This window comes from Phascolarctos cinereus, unplaced genomic scaffold, assembly GCF_003287225.1.
Source record: "Phascolarctos cinereus isolate Bilbo 61053 unplaced genomic scaffold, phaCin_HiC Scaffold_726;HRSCAF=1367, whole genome shotgun sequence".
Lineage (NCBI taxonomy): Eukaryota > Metazoa > Chordata > Mammalia > Diprotodontia > Phascolarctidae > Phascolarctos > Phascolarctos cinereus.
Genome location: NW_027556098.1, coordinates 299,387,471 through 299,403,226, shown reverse-complemented (window position 1 = coordinate 299,403,226; position 15,756 = coordinate 299,387,471). Strand labels below are relative to the sequence as shown.

At 37.8% G+C, this 15,756-nt stretch overlaps 1 protein-coding gene across 1 annotated transcript in view; it reads right to left on the bottom strand.

Moving 5' to 3' along the window:
- ELMOD1 (ELMO domain containing 1) overlaps positions 1–15,756 on the bottom strand; it is a 73,707-nt gene that overhangs the window by 22,063 nt on the left and 35,888 nt on the right. Inside the window, 4 exon segments of the mRNA XM_020996183.2 lie at positions 6,485–6,533; positions 6,536–6,581; positions 8,444–8,472; positions 8,641–8,786. Of these exon segments, the coding sequence (XP_020851842.1) occupies positions 6,485–6,533; positions 6,536–6,581; positions 8,444–8,472; positions 8,641–8,786 (270 nt within the window).

The following is a 15,756-nucleotide window of genomic DNA, read 5'->3' as shown; positions in this document are numbered from 1 at the left end:
CAAATGATTGATCTTACAGAAAAAAAAAAGACAGCTTGAAAAACTCTGCTACTAGTTTTGTTGGTCCATTCTACAATGTCTTTGGGATGTTACACTAATGATAGGATCAGAAAATCTCAGAGGTAAAAAATTATATATCGGCCATGTAGTACAACCACCTACCTGATGCAGAAGTTTCTCATATAGCAAATACGGCAGACATGAATTTATCCAGGTTTTGTGTGAATACTTTTAATAATGGGGTGTTCACTACCTAATAAGATAGTCTATTTCATTGGTGGACAGCTGTAGTCAAAAGAAAGTTCAATCTTATGTTGAGCTCTTATAATTCCCTCTGGAGCAACAGAGATATTGCCACATTCTATGTAACAGCTCTTTATGTAGTTGGAGACAGTTATCATATCTTCCCTCAGCCTTCTCCAGATTAAACATGCTCAGTTCCATTAACTATTGCTCATATTTCATGATTTCAAGTCTCCTCATTTTCCTACTCAGTCCCTTTATGCAGTCTCGTTTGTCAATTTCCCTTTGAAAATGTAACTTGCAGAATTGAACACAAGACTCAAAATGTGGCAAGCATAGGTTAAAGTGAGACCATTACTTCCTGAGATTTTTATTAATGCAGCCCAACATTTCATGAGCTTTTTAAATAACTGTTTTGTTCATATCAATTAAGCTTATGTTCAATTAAAACTCCTATATATTTTTCACATGAACAGCTGCCAAGACAAGCAGATCTCTTTCATCCTGTATTTGCACATTCTTTTTTAAAATAGGTTTTTATTGACATTTCCATTTGTACTTTGCCTAGTTTTGCCCATATCAATATTTCCTTGCTGTCCTCAAGAAAGCCACCCCTTAAAACAAAGATTTTTAAATAAAAAAGGAAGAGAAAATATTCAGTAAAACTGATCAATACACCCCCAAAAGATCTGACTATATATTTATTGTTCCTTATTTCTAGACCACAATCTCTACAAAGAAGCAAGAAGTAGTATCTTCTTGTATCTCTTCTTTAGAGAAAAGCTTGCTTTTTACATTTTCAAAAAAATCATTTGTCTTTCCCTTTACTTTGCTGAGGTCATCATGTATGTTGTTTTCCTAGTTCTGCTTACTGCACTTTGCATCAGTTTAGGATATTTTTTAAAAAACCTAAACACAGGACTTTACATTAATCCCTGCTAAATTTCACCGTCTTGGTTTCAGGCTCATGTTCTAGTCTACTGAGACCATTTGGTATGTTTAAGCACAATACTAGTTGTCCCTTTTTGTCCTCTTCCAAGTTACTGATAATATTGTTGAGCATGACAGGACAAAGGACAGAATTCTATGGTACTACACTAGAAATCTCCATTCAGGATGATATAGAACCATTAATGGATGACACAGGTTTAATAGTCTACCAATAATAAGATGTAACTAAAGAGAGATAAATGTCAAGTCTAGCACATAAGCTTAAAATCCAACTATGTGAAAACAGAATGGGAAAGATGTGGCTAGAAAGCAGTTCACACCATGAGGAAGAAAGGCCAGACATTCCTTGTGGCTTCATTGGATAAAAATTACATGGAATTATGTTTCAGCTTCATATTAAAATAACTTTCAAACAAGCAAAGCTTTTCAAAAATGGGAGAAGTTTCCTTGGAAGAGCACGCATTACCCATCCCTTAAGAACCTTAAGTGGATTCTTCATGACCATTTTTAGTTATACTATGGATATAGGTTGATATTATCAAGTAAGAGTGTGACTATCTGACATCAAAATTCCATTACCATCTTTCAATTTGCTTGTTTACTCAGATGTCATATACTTAAGAATATTAAATGAATTCATATAAAAAAGAAGATAGATGTCAATATCATTTAGCATTCTGTAAAGCCCTCAGACACTTTAAATCCTCAAAATTCTTTAATTCATCATTTCATATGAATTATTAGTTAATAATAATAATATTTGACATTTACATGGAGACTTAAAGTTTGCAATGCGCTTTAAAGACACTATCTCATCTGGGTCTCACAATGACCCTGTGAGTTGTGTATTATTGCTATAGGTAATATGATAGGCATTATTATCCTCATTTTATAAATTAGGAAACTGGAAAAGTTAAGTGACTTGCTTATGGTCATATAACTATTCAGTGTCCCAGGCAGGATCTGAACACAGTTCTTCCTGACTTTAAAAATAGCTCTCTGTCCTTTCTGCTCAGCATCTTGTTAAACCTAGTTTGAGGCACTGAACATTTGTGATGGTGAGAGTAATGAGCAGCAAGTATAGTATATTGATCTCTACTTTTATGGACCAGATAAATGAGCAGAAAGATTAAGTGATGTCCTAATTTGAAAGCAGAAATGGAATTAAATTCATTCTTCATGTTGTCTGTTCTATTCCTTTTTTCTTTTTTTTTTTAGACAATTGGGGTTAAATGGCTTGCCCAGGGTCACACAGGTAGTAAGTGTCAAGTGTTTGGTCTGAGGTCAGATCTGAACTCAGGTCCTCTTGACTTCAGGGCTGGTGCTCTATCTATTGTGCCACCTTGCTGCCCCTGTCTGTTCCATTCCTAAGCCACTGAACTGCCACACGACCCAAAATTCCTAGGATAGTACCATGTGTAGCTATTGGGGAGCACAAGGAAAAGTCAGAAGACCTGGGTTTGAATCAAAGCTATTCCATTTATGATCTTTGTGACCTTGGATAAATCACTTCTTGAGTTTATCTCATCTGTAAAATGGGGACATCTCCTACCTTCCAGAGTTCTTGTGAGCATCATTTATGACCATATATGCTCAATGCTTTGTAAGCTGTAAAACAACATACAAATATCAGTTGTCCTTATTATTGTTACTTATATCCTTGTGGGGAGTCCATCAACATTTAATTGAATGACATTCATGTTTATTTGCATGACACTGGCATATTGTACCAATTTCCAAATTGTGGACAAGTAACAGACTGACAATGTTTATCTAGGAAATGTAGATAACAGGGGCAGCTAGGTGGCACAGTGGATAGAGCACTGGCCCTGGATTCAGGAGGACCTGAGTTCAAATCCGTCCTCAGACACATAACATTCACTAGCTGTGTGACCCTGGGCAAGTCACTTAACCCCATTTCCTAGCCAAAAAAAAAAAAAGGAAATGTAGATAATACTGAGAATACAGAGCTGTATGGGGTGCATGATTAAAACATAAAGTTTACATTTGCTCCTATACACTACTTTATGGCTACAATATCCTCTCATACCTTGTCTCCTTAGATCCTTTTAACAGCTATGAGGAAAGCAATACAAATATTATCATTCTCATTTTACATATGAGGAAACTGAGGTTCAGAGAAGTTAAATGACTTGTGCAAGGTCATATAAACAGTAAGTGGTAAGGCCAGGATTTAAACTTAGGCCTCCAAATTCCATATCCAGTGCTCTTTGCACTTTGACTTGCAACTTCTCTGCAAAATAGAGGAAAAGTAGAAGTAGGAAAAAGTAGGAAAAAGGAAAAAGGAACCAATTCTGATTAAACTGATTCATACTCTCCTAAGTTATCCTCCCAGTATCTTTCAATGAAAGCACTGGCAAGGAATTGTGTGTACACACACATATATCTGTCCATGTACATATATGTATATACACACACATACACTCATGTCTGTATTTGCTGTGTCCCATTAGATTGTAATCTCCTTGTAAGAATTGTTTCTTTTACTTTATTTGTATTCCTAGTGCCTACCACAATGCTTTGGCACATAATGTAGTAAATATTTGTTCACTGATTGATTCATACAATAATTTCCATAGACTATGATAAACTCAATCTAATTCAATCTCTGTCAGTATTTGTCAAGCCATTATACACATATAGGCCCAGTTAATCTTTTGTGTCTTAAATTCTTAGTTCAACTTGATTGAAAATTAATTGATATCCTCCCAAATTTCCTCAGGAAAAAATATCAACCATACAGTTTTAATATGGCATATACCACATTATAATGATGAAAGAAGGAAACAAGCATTTATTAAGCACCTACTATGTGCTAGGCACTGTCCTAAATGCCTTACAAATATTATCTTGTTTGATCCTCACAACAACCCTGGGAAGTAGGTGTTATTTTCCTCTTTTTACAGTTGAGGAAACTGAGGCAAACAGGTTAAGTGACTTGCCCAGGGTCATACAGCTAGTAAGTGTCTGAGGTCAGATTTGAACTCCAGTCTTCCTGACTCTAGGCCCAGTATTCTCTCTGTTGTTGTTGTTGTGTTGAGTCATTTCAGTCATGTCTGACTCTTCATGACCCCATTTGGGTTTTTTTGGGGGGGCAAAGATATTGGAATGATTTGCCATTTCCCCCATTTGAGGTTTTTGGCAAAAATACTGGAGTGATTTGCCATTTCCTTCTCTAGCTCGTTTTACAGATGAAGAAAATGAGGCAAACAAGGTTAAGTCATTTGTCCAGGGTCACACAACTAGTAAGTGTCTGAGGCTGGATTTGAACTCAGATTTTCCTGACTCTAGGCTCTGTGCTCTATCCACTGTGCCACCTAGCTGTCCCAGTATTCTTTCTACCATGTCATTAATTAACTATTTACAAGTATACATAAGGAAAAGGAAGAAAGGCAGCACAGTGGTGTATAGAGAAGTTGGAATCAGGACACATTCTAGCTAGCTGTGTGACCACAAGTACTTAACTTCCCAAGCATCCCTCTAAGACTACAAGTTACTGAAGTGTTGTCTACGTTGTTAGCAGAAATTTCCACCCAAGGAGTTAGCTTCCTACCCAGATAAAATGATAGATTTGGATCAGAAAGGGGAAAAAAAAAGGAAAAGGAGATGAAGTAAAAGGGAGCAATATAACCAAGACCAAGCAGAATTGGAATTCTGTTTAAAAACAAAAAAAGCTCCAGGACAGTGAATGACTCCAAAATCGATCCCTTTCAAAAATTGCTCTTTCAGGTCCCTGCTCGCTGCAACTCTTGAGTGTTGGTGCTTGCCATGTTCCTCACTTGCAAGAAAGGAAAGAGGTTCTAGCTCAACAATCGCGGGCTCTTTCTGAAACTGAAATTCCCTTTCCCAAACATCCTTGCCAAAATCTGACTTAAAAGTCATGGATAATGAAGGTCAATGTGAACTCGCCAAGGCTGAGAATGGAGCAGCTTTCCAGGCAGCATCTTCCAAGTGCTCCTGAAGCATGAGGAGCAGTTTACCAGATGATCAGCTTCTCCTGAACTAAAGGCTGATAGAGCCGAGGGCAAGTCAGGAGCATTGACAATGGGAGCAATCACTGTTAACATGAAGCAGATACCTGATAAAGAAGTCATGCCAGTGTTCTTATCCCCCGTCTGTGTATGAAGCTCCGTAGGTGATATCTTTCAGTGTCAGAAGCAGTAGGGTTCACCCCAGAGAAGACGAACATGGAATCACTGATTCCTCTTAAACTTTCAGTCTTAGAGGGCTGCCCAGAACACTAAGATTTTAAACGACTTATCTACGTGTTTTGAAAGCAGGACTGGAAAACAAGTTTTCCTGACTTTATCCACTATGCTCATTACCATTTATGAAACCACATCAATTAAATGTGTTAATTTTCAATGGTCCGTTGGGACTATTTGATTTGACAATCAGAGCACCATGGCTCATCATTGTAGCCTCAGAAAAAAACAGAAAGTTAATAGGTCAATTTTCTATTTTGAGAAGCAGCATAACATCATGCAATAGAGTCGAATTCAAATAGAAATGATATAAGGATCCCTGTGGATGCATACTGAATTAGAAATACACATATTAACATTGTCTATATTCTACTGTATTTTTATTTATTTTGCTAAGTTACACTTCAATCTGGCAGTAATCTGGAATGAATGTAGTCAAGAGGCCAGGTGTTTGACATGCTACCTGTAGGGGATAAAATGGTAGATATGAAACTAGAAAGATCTGGGTTCTCATACTGTCTGTGACAATACCTATGTGATCATGGACAAGTCACTTAGCCTGGCTGAGCCTCAGTTTCCTCATCTGTAAAGTGAAGATGATAAAAGCTGTAGCAACTATGTCACAGGGTTATTGTGAAGTTAGGTGGCAAAACAAATAGAGCACTAAACCTGGTGTCAGGAAGATCTGTGTTCAAGTATGACCTAAAGTACTTAACTGGTGTGACCCTAGAGAGTCACCCAACTTCAGCCTACCTCAGCTTCCTCATCTGTAAAATGGGGATAATGGCAGCACCTACCTCCCAGAATTGTGAGAATCAAATGAGATAATATTTGTAAAGCACTTGCAAACTTTAAAGTACTATATAGACACTAGTCATGCTATATAAAATACTTTGAAAACCTAAAGGTGCCATATACATGTGAATCATTATTATGAGCATGAATGAAATAAATGAATAAATGAAAAGTATTTAAGAGCTTGTTGTGTGCCAAGTACTGCTTGATAACATTTATGTAGATGACTATATTAACCAGCTTTTATATTTGATACAACAAATGCTTACTGTGGATTTATGTCAGGGTTGATTTTTTTCAGTTCCATGATGTCATCAACGTCTTTTCAATCGCATCAGGGTGAACGCTTACTGAAGACTGCAACAACTGGAAAGCATGTTGAAGCCAGTTACATTCTTTGGTCAATCACTTCCCTTTAAGAGCTTAAGCAACGATTGTAATTTAAACAATACATATTTTCATAGGATTTTGAACTAGATGGAAGAAATGAGGGGTCTAGTCCAACTTCATCATTTTACAGATGAAGAAACCAAGAGGTGAAATGACTTGTCCCAAGGTCACAGAAAAGTCAAGATTTGTATCCAGGTCCTCCAACTCTAAGGCCAGTGCTCCATCCACCACACCACACTCGTGGTTGGGGTGTCCAGTGTTTCTGTTGCATGTGAAATTATAAAGTTTAATAGCAAAAAATTACTACAGATAATCCATATGAATGCTCAGGAAGTTAAGATCTATGCAAGAGATAATGGTGTTTTCCCTAGAGAAAATATATCTAAAATTCTCTAGAGAAATTCTCTATAAGATATTTAGGTAGTGTTAATGATGTAACAGTTATGAATTCTGATAGGATTGCTTTTTGAGAATTCCCTCCCCTGTATCTTTCTACTTTTGTTTCAATTAATAGACCCTTTTGCTAACAAATTATTTTCTCTAACTAGTAAGAGGTAGCATGGTGCCATGGAAAGGGCTTTCAGATTGGAACCACAGGACCCGGGTTTTAATCTAAGCACTACTACTGAACACTTGTTACCTTGAGCAAGTTGCTTCTTTTCTCCAGGCCTTAGTTCACCTCATCTGTAGAACAAGAGGGTTGGACTTGTTATTTAGTCATTTTTCAGTTGTGTCTGACTCTTTGTGATCTTTCTTTTTTTGGCAAAGATACTGGAGTAGTTTGCCATTTTCTTCCCCAGGCTCATTTTATGGATGAGATAACTGAGGCCACCTAGTTGCCCTGAAGGTTGGACTAGATTACCTCTAATGTTCCTTCCAGCTCTAAATCCTATGATCCCATATACACAATCAAACTTTCCAAAACTAATGGTTCATCTTCTAAACAAAAATGGCTTCTAATAGAACTATAGTACTTAATGTTAAAATAAGAGGGATATGGGAAAACTTATTTAACAGATGATTAAATTAGAGAGTGGAATTTTAAAAATCAAGATTCATCATCAAAGAAAAATAGAAAAGAGTCAGAAGTCATCTTTTAAAAAGCAATCAGTGATTTCTTGCTTCATAAGAAGTGCTAAACTCTGTGTATTAAAAGGTTAGTGGCTTGTTCACAGGTAAAGGTTTTATTACTGGGAAATTCTGATTATGAAGTGAATGGATTTGGATGTAAAGGAAATTCTAGATGGAAGAAAAAAACAATTTCAGCTATATTTCCCATTTTCACTTGCTTCTTTAAAAACAATTCACTCATTTTTTTTTGCATTGCTGTTATTTCCCAACAATCCCTCTCTTTGCTATCTATAGAACCCTCCCTTGTATCAATGAAGCATAGTCAAATAAAAGAAAACATATTTTCCGTTTCTGCTAATGTATGTCTCATTCCACACCTATAGTCTACCACCTCTCTGTGAAGGGGTGTCCCTTCCTTCTGTTGTGAAGAAAGCATTATGAAAGCATTTTCCAGAATATTAATGTTGTATTTTGGAAAAATATATAAGAGGATAATTTCAGTGAAACACTTTGTCAATGTAGAGAAATGGCAATCAGGAATACAAGCTTCCTTACTTGGTTGTGCCAAATATTTTATGTATTTCTAGAAAAAAATGCAGAGGGCCTGTAACTAGTCACAGTGCTACAGTCCGAAGTAGGCAAATATCCTCATTGAATCCTGTGGTCACACAGCTCTGAGTGTTTCGCATACCATTTTGAAAGCAGAAAATTAGCATAAAGTGAAAAGCTACCTGGAACTCCATGAAGAGATGTAAAACTTGACTCACCTTACTTTTTGAGTCTCTCAGTGATGATTCTGTTAAAGCAATAAATGAAAATGTGATTCAACAGTTCTTCTATGATATCTTATTTTACGCACTTTAGGTATAAAATTACTTTGCTTGAACATGACCCTGTATAACTCTTCCCACCTTCCCCAGCTCTGTTGTGCTTTGTCTATCATGTCATTAATTTTTTTACTTACCTATTTTCATGGTTCTGCCGGCTCCTGGCTTGTTATTGTAACAGATTCTTTGTAGCTCACACCGACCTGTTAGTTTCCTCACCACAAATTTCATACAGCGCCACAGACACTTGCAGTAAAAATACACACAAATCTGGATCAGCATCCTAGAAAGAGGGAGAAAACAACCCCAGACTTTGAATGAAACCATGGGACCATAATGCTTGCTAATGATTGCACCATCACCAAGAGGAAAAAAGGCCACTATTACTAGGAAGGCCAAACATGAGGCATTAGGATTTCTAAGCATGTCAAAGAATTACAGAGTTTAGAAAGGGGGAAAGGACCTGGGAGGTTACCTGGCCTACCCCTTAGCTCAGCAAGAATCCCAAATACAACAAGGTGTCAACTTCAACTTCAGTTTCAGCACAAAGGTGATGAGAAATCCACTACCCCTGGAAACAGCTTGACACATTTTTGGATAGCTCTAAATATCATGAAACTTCTCTTTCCATCATGCCTAAATCTCTCTCTTAAATGTTTGTTTGTCAATCATAATTCTGCCCCATGGGACCAAGCAGAATGAGTCCAATTCTGCCAAATGCTAGAAGACTGATAACATGTTCCCATTCACTCCAGTCTTCTCATCTCCAGGCTAATGCTGACAATTTCTTCAAATGATCCTCTTGTGACATTTGTTCTTGAGGCCTTCAGTTGCAGACTTTTCCTATTTGGTACCTTGAGTTGGAAGACACCTTAAATTCTACTTTCCACCCTATTCACAAATCCTTTTACCACTCTTTGACCGGTGGTCATCAGGCTTCTTAAGGAAGCTAGGTGGTACAGTGGATAGAGTGCCAGGCCTAGAATTAAGAAGACTCATTTTCCTGAGTTCAAATCTGGTCTCAATCACTTACTAGCTGTGTGGTCCTGGGCAAGTCACTTAACCCTGTTTGCCTCAGTTTCCTCATCTATAAAATGAGCTAGAGAAGGAACCACTCTAGTATCTTTGCCAAGAAAATCCCAAATGGGGTCATGAAGAGCTAGACGCAACTGAAATGATTCAACAATAAGAAATAAATAACAAAATATCTTTCTCTTCAACTACATGCCAACTTATGCAACTAAAATCTCACCAACTGCAAGGCTTTAAAATCTACATGGATACACTAGGTATACCAGTGCCTAAGATTCAATTACCAGTAATCCAAAGTAAAACCAATGCCCCATAGAAGTGAAGAATCTATCTATGCAATTGAATCCTGTTCAACCAGAATGTTTGTGGAAGGGACCAGTTGTGGTTTGGAATGTCTTTTTCAGCAGCCCTTGGGATGGTAGTTTATACAGAAAAGCATTACCACCCTAGGCCAACCACTTGTCAACCTCGTGGGCAAGGACTATTTCATTTCTGTATTATTGACACGGTGCAATGGTAACTCATGACTGGAATACGGCAACAGTAGGGCATACCTTCTTCAAAAAAATTGATTAGATAAAAGGAAACATTGTATACCAGGAAGGTATATTCCTCCATGGAAATGACAAACTAGATTGTGAAAGCACAGTATTTCTGCTATGCATTTAGGTGAAGATCAAAGAAAAGAGAAACAGAAGCAACATTATAATGGGCTTTTAGTATTGACCACCCAATCAGAAGAAAGAAATGGATGATGAGTTGGAGAAGCAGACAAAGTTGACACAGAGACAGGGTATAGTCGTGGTAGCAATAGGGACTGCACCTGTGATTTCTTTGGTAGAGAACTCCCAGATGAGGATGTTCCCATTTTGGTCAGAACCTTCTCTGCAACTTAGAGTCTTATAGAGTTCCCTAGATCTCTAAGGAGTTAAATGATATATCCAGGCATGTATCAGAAGGAAGATTTGAACCCAGTCTATCCTGGCACCAAGGCAGGATCTCTATTCACTGTACCAAAGGACTTCAATTAAAGATACAATTAGGGATAATGGTAGCTTCTATGCAACAAGGTTTTTATGAGAATCAAATGATATAACAGATGTAAAATATTTTGAAAACTTTGAAGTGTTCTATGAGTCTGAGCTCTTATTTCTGGAAAATTCTAGAACCTATTAAAACGATGGTTTGGGAACACTTAGAAAAGCAAGCATTTGATCTCTACTAAATAGTATAAGAGCCTCAAGAATAAGTTATTCCAAGGACAGCTAGGTGGTACAGTGGATAGAACACTGGCCCTGGAGTCAGGAGGACCTGAGTTCAAATGTGATCTCAGACACCTGACATTTATTAGCTGTGTGACCCTGGGCAAGTCACTTAACCCCGATTACCTCACACACAAAAAAGAATAAGTTATTCCAGACTTTCTTCCTTCCCTTTTTCTTACACAGGATTCAGAGGGCTATAGATTTAGAGCTAGTTGGTTAGACCAACTTCCCATTTTACAAATAAGGAAGACAGTGAAAGGTGACATTTCTTTTTTCTTTTCTTTGGAGGCAATTGGGGTTAAGTGACTTGTGACAGGATCACACAGTTATTAAGTGTTTGAAGATGGATTTGAACTCAGGTCCTCCTGACTCCAGGCCCAATGTTCTATCCACTGTGTCACCTAGATGCCTCAACAGGTGACATTTCTTAATCAAATTCTCACAGGTGGCAAGCAACAGATCCAGGAACGCACCTTGACTATTGGCCCAGGGAATTCCATAAGAAAGATTACCTGGATTCAGCAAAATCTTTGATAATCTCTCACATTATACTCATGGACAAAATGGAGAAATGTGGTCTAAGTGAGAATACAAGCAGATGAATATTCAGATGTGAGGGATAACTAATCTGTTGAATGAAAGAATCAAAGAGATTCTGCCTCCAAGGCCAGTGATATCTATCACACCACACATCTTTCAGGAATCATCCAGTTAGTCATGCTTGGACTTGGATACTGGGAATCTACAGAGATCACCTTGTTTTCCTAAAGATGGAGAAAGGTTCAGTAAGGATTTGCACTATGTCAGTTTCAATCTCACAGCAAGACTGTGTGTGTGTGTGTGTGTGTGTGTGTTACAGATATATCGACTGACCATGTTACAGAAATATGCTATGGGATTAGTTGTCCACTTAATAGCTGTGTGACCCTGTCACAAGTCACTTGACCCCAATTATTCATCTCTTCAATTATGAACCACAATTTGTTTATATTGACAAAGTCTGGAATGCTTAAGTCTATTGGTTTAAATTAAATTAAATTGAATATTTTACTGGCTTTAGGGAATGGTAAAGTAGGATAAACTACAGTAGACTTCAGTCCTTTGGGAGGCCTTGTAGGGGCAGAGCAGTTACTCAGGAAGGCAGCTAATGAGGAAGAAGGAGATATTGATTTTGTAAGTTGCTACTGTTTAAAAATGACAACAACCAAATAACTGATCTTCTTACCTATCCATATTTTTGTGCAGTCCATAAAAATCTCCCGTAACTAAATAATTTCAATAAATGCTGATGAAGCACTAACTTTATACAAGGCCTTTTGCTAGGAAGTAGGGATAGAAAAATGAAACAGTCTTTGACTTCAAGGAGCTTGCATTTACATTTACTAAGACAAAGAAGTGGGACTGTCCTTTCCTACTTCTACAAACCCCTCAAGCTACCTTTGTGATTCACTTAACCTAATTTAACTTTTTTTGTTACAGAGTTAAGCTCAGTATGATTTGTTATTACTCTGTACCCTGCTAGGATTGGTCATGGGTCCTTTCTGGAACTGTGACAAAATGACCCTCTTACTATTAATGTCTACATTATCACTATATGAGAAATTGCAAAATTGTAAAGACAGGACTCTTGGAGACCATTTCCTGGGGGTGAAGGAGGCATTTAACTTAGAAAAGCTGTCAAAAAATAACCTGGGAAAATGGGCAGAGCTGGTGACAAGAGCTGACAACTTCCCTCTTTGTCCTACTACTAGGCATACCCTGCCAATCTCCCCCAGCTACCTTCTCTATTCCCATATGTGCTACTGGAAGAAGTCACAGAATCATGTCAACTGGGTAAATTTGTTCTATTGAATTTTATTTGGGTCGTCACTGCTGCAAGGCAACAACATATATTCTTTGATGATGACTATCACACTCTCCACACCAGGTATTCCAAACTTTTCTTCTCTCCTTACACCATTTATCCCACCAATATCTCTCCTAGATGTGGACTTCTTCTCCTAGTTTACTGAGAATACAGATGTCATTTGTAATGAACTCCTTCTTCCTTAATACAGATTTCAAAAACCCACTGCACTATCCTCTCTTCATTCTCTTCTCCTTTCCCATTGACTTCTGAATTCTTCATCAATTGAATTCTGACCTCAACATTCCAATGGAACATCTCTTTCCAAGTTCATCAATAATCCCGTAACTACAAAATCAAATGGACTTTTCTTGGTCTTAATTCTACTTGATTTCTTTATAGCTTTTAGCATTGTTGATCTTCCTCTCTTTTTATTATCTTCTTCCTTAGCTTCTGTGACTTTTCTCTAACTTGGTTTTCTTTCTACTGGTCTTATCACTCCAAGATCTCCTCCTCTGGGTCATCTACTTACTATTAAAGATGGATGTCCTCTAAAGCCCTGGTCTTTGTCCCTCTTTTCCCTATACACTCTTGTCTTGATGAGCATATCAGCTCATGTATATTTAATTGTCTTTCTTTTCAAAAGTCACATCTATTTAACCAGTCCTAAGCTCTCTTAAAATCTAGTAATGCACTATCAACTGCTTATTAAACCATTTACAAATGGATATCCTATAGACATCTTTAATTCAACACAACCAAATTAGAACTCTTATGTTCCCCCAAGCCCAAGCTACCCTCCAAGTTTTCTTATTTCGGTCAAGAGCACCACTATCTTCTCAGTCACCCAGTTTTGAAAAGATGGAGTCACTCTCCACTTTTTCTTCTCTCTCACCTTTCCCACTTACCAAGTCTCAGATTACTTATGCAAACCTCTCATATCTAGCTCCTTTCTCTCTACTCACACAGCTACTCCCCTAGTTAAAGTTTTCATCACTTTCCACTTGGGTTTATATTTCATTAGCTTCCTAAATGAGCTCCACAATTTTCAGTTTTTCCTTCCCCTTTCCAACCCATTCTGATCAGGGCTGACAAATTAATATTCCTAAGACGTAGGTCTGACAAAGTCACTCCCCTGCTCAAGAAGCTGTAAGTATCTTCTAAGAAAAAATGCAAACTTCTGCCTGCTATTTAAAGCCCTCCGAATTTTTGCTTTCACCTACCATTTCAGACTTATTTCAAATCATTCCCTTTGGTGATGGCCCTCTGGGGGAGGAGAGGGAAAAAGACACAAGGAGAAATCCAGGTGACATAAAAACAAAAGATATCAATAAAACTTATCTTAAAAGTTATTTCTTTTGATGCACTCTTGCTCCTGTGAAACTGACCCACTACCTACGCTCCAGACTTATCATTTTGTCCAACTTCATGCTTTGCATAGCCTTTTCCCCTTGCCTGAAATATACTTCCTCCTCATTTCTGCCCCTTAGAGTCTCTAGCTTCCTACAAGGCTCAGCTCAGGCTCTATCTCCTACTCAACACCTTTCCTGATTCTCTTCCATTAGTGCTTACTCTTTCCTGAAATTATCTTGTCTTTGTCATTTATTTGTGTTTGTATTGTATTAAAACTATCAGAGTGTGGGCTTCTTGAGGGCAAGGACTATTTCATTTCTTCCTCTTTCCTCTCAGGACCTAGCACAGCGCCTACTTGATGCTTAGTTATGTTCATTTAATTTGAATTGGTCACTTAATCTTGACAAAGACACCTACCATGGGCAAAGCAAATCAGCTAACTCTTCTAATGCCATTGAAAGAAAAGTAGTTTTGTTTTTCAGTCTTACTAATTTATTGATTTATCAACAATCACTTCCATATGCTTTTGAGTTGAAAATTTTTCTCTCCCTTTCTCCCCCCCACCCTCCCCAAGACGGCACACAATCTGCCATAGGCTTTACATTTACATTCCTATTAAACATATTTTCACATTAGTGAAGTTGTAAGTAAAAATTAAAACCAACAGGAGAAACCATCAGAAAGATGAAACAAAGCTCAACAGAAGGTAAAAATAAGTGATAGCGATTCGACTTCCATAGTTCTGTCTTTGGATGTGGACAGCATTTTCCATCCCGAGGCCTCTGGAGATGTCTTAGATCCTCGTAATGCGGAGAAGGGTTCAGTTTAACAATATTAGTCATTGCATAACGTGGCTGTTATTGTGTACAAAATCCTCTTGGTTCTGCTCACTTAAATCAGCATCAGACCATACAAGTCTTTCCAGGTTTTTCTGAAGTCAGCCTGTTCGTTATTTCTTATAGCACAATAGTATTCCATTACATTCATATACCACAACTTGCTCAGCCATTCCCCAATTGATCGGCATCCTCTCAATTTCCAATTCTTTGCCACCACAAAAAGAGCTGCTATGAATATTTTTGTACATGTGGGTTTCTTTTTTTAACATTGTGGTCATATACTCCATCCATCTGGATTCTTTTTTTTTTTAAGGCAATTAGGGTTAAGTGACTTACCCAGGGTCACACAGCTAGTAAGTGTCAAGTGTGTGGTCTGAGGCCGAATTTGAACTCAGGTCCTCCTGACTTCAGGGCCAGTGCTCTATCCACTGTGCCACCTAGCTGCCCCTCCTTCTGGATTCTTTACAACCATGAGCTCAAAAGACATATCTTACACATCTATTAAGAGGTGCTCAATAAATATTGATTTCATTCACTCACCTCCCCACTCTTTTTTTCTTCTACCTCTATTCTACACACTGATTGCACATTCTAAGAATAACCATAAGATAACTGGCTGCCCCTTGCTGGTAATGCAGTGGACAGAGTGCAGGGCATTGAGTCAGAAAGACCTGAATTCAAATTTGACCTCAGACACTTACTGGCTGTGTAACCCTGGGCAAATCATTTAACTTTTGTTTGCCTCAGCTTCCCCAACTGTAAAATGAGGATAATAACAGCACCTACTTCCCAGAGTTGTTGTGAGGATCAAATGAAATAATTTCTATAAAAAGTGCTTTGCACACAATGCCTGGAGCATAATAGGCACTAAATAAACATAAATTCTCTTCACTTCCTCATTGCCCTGGTTACTGCTTC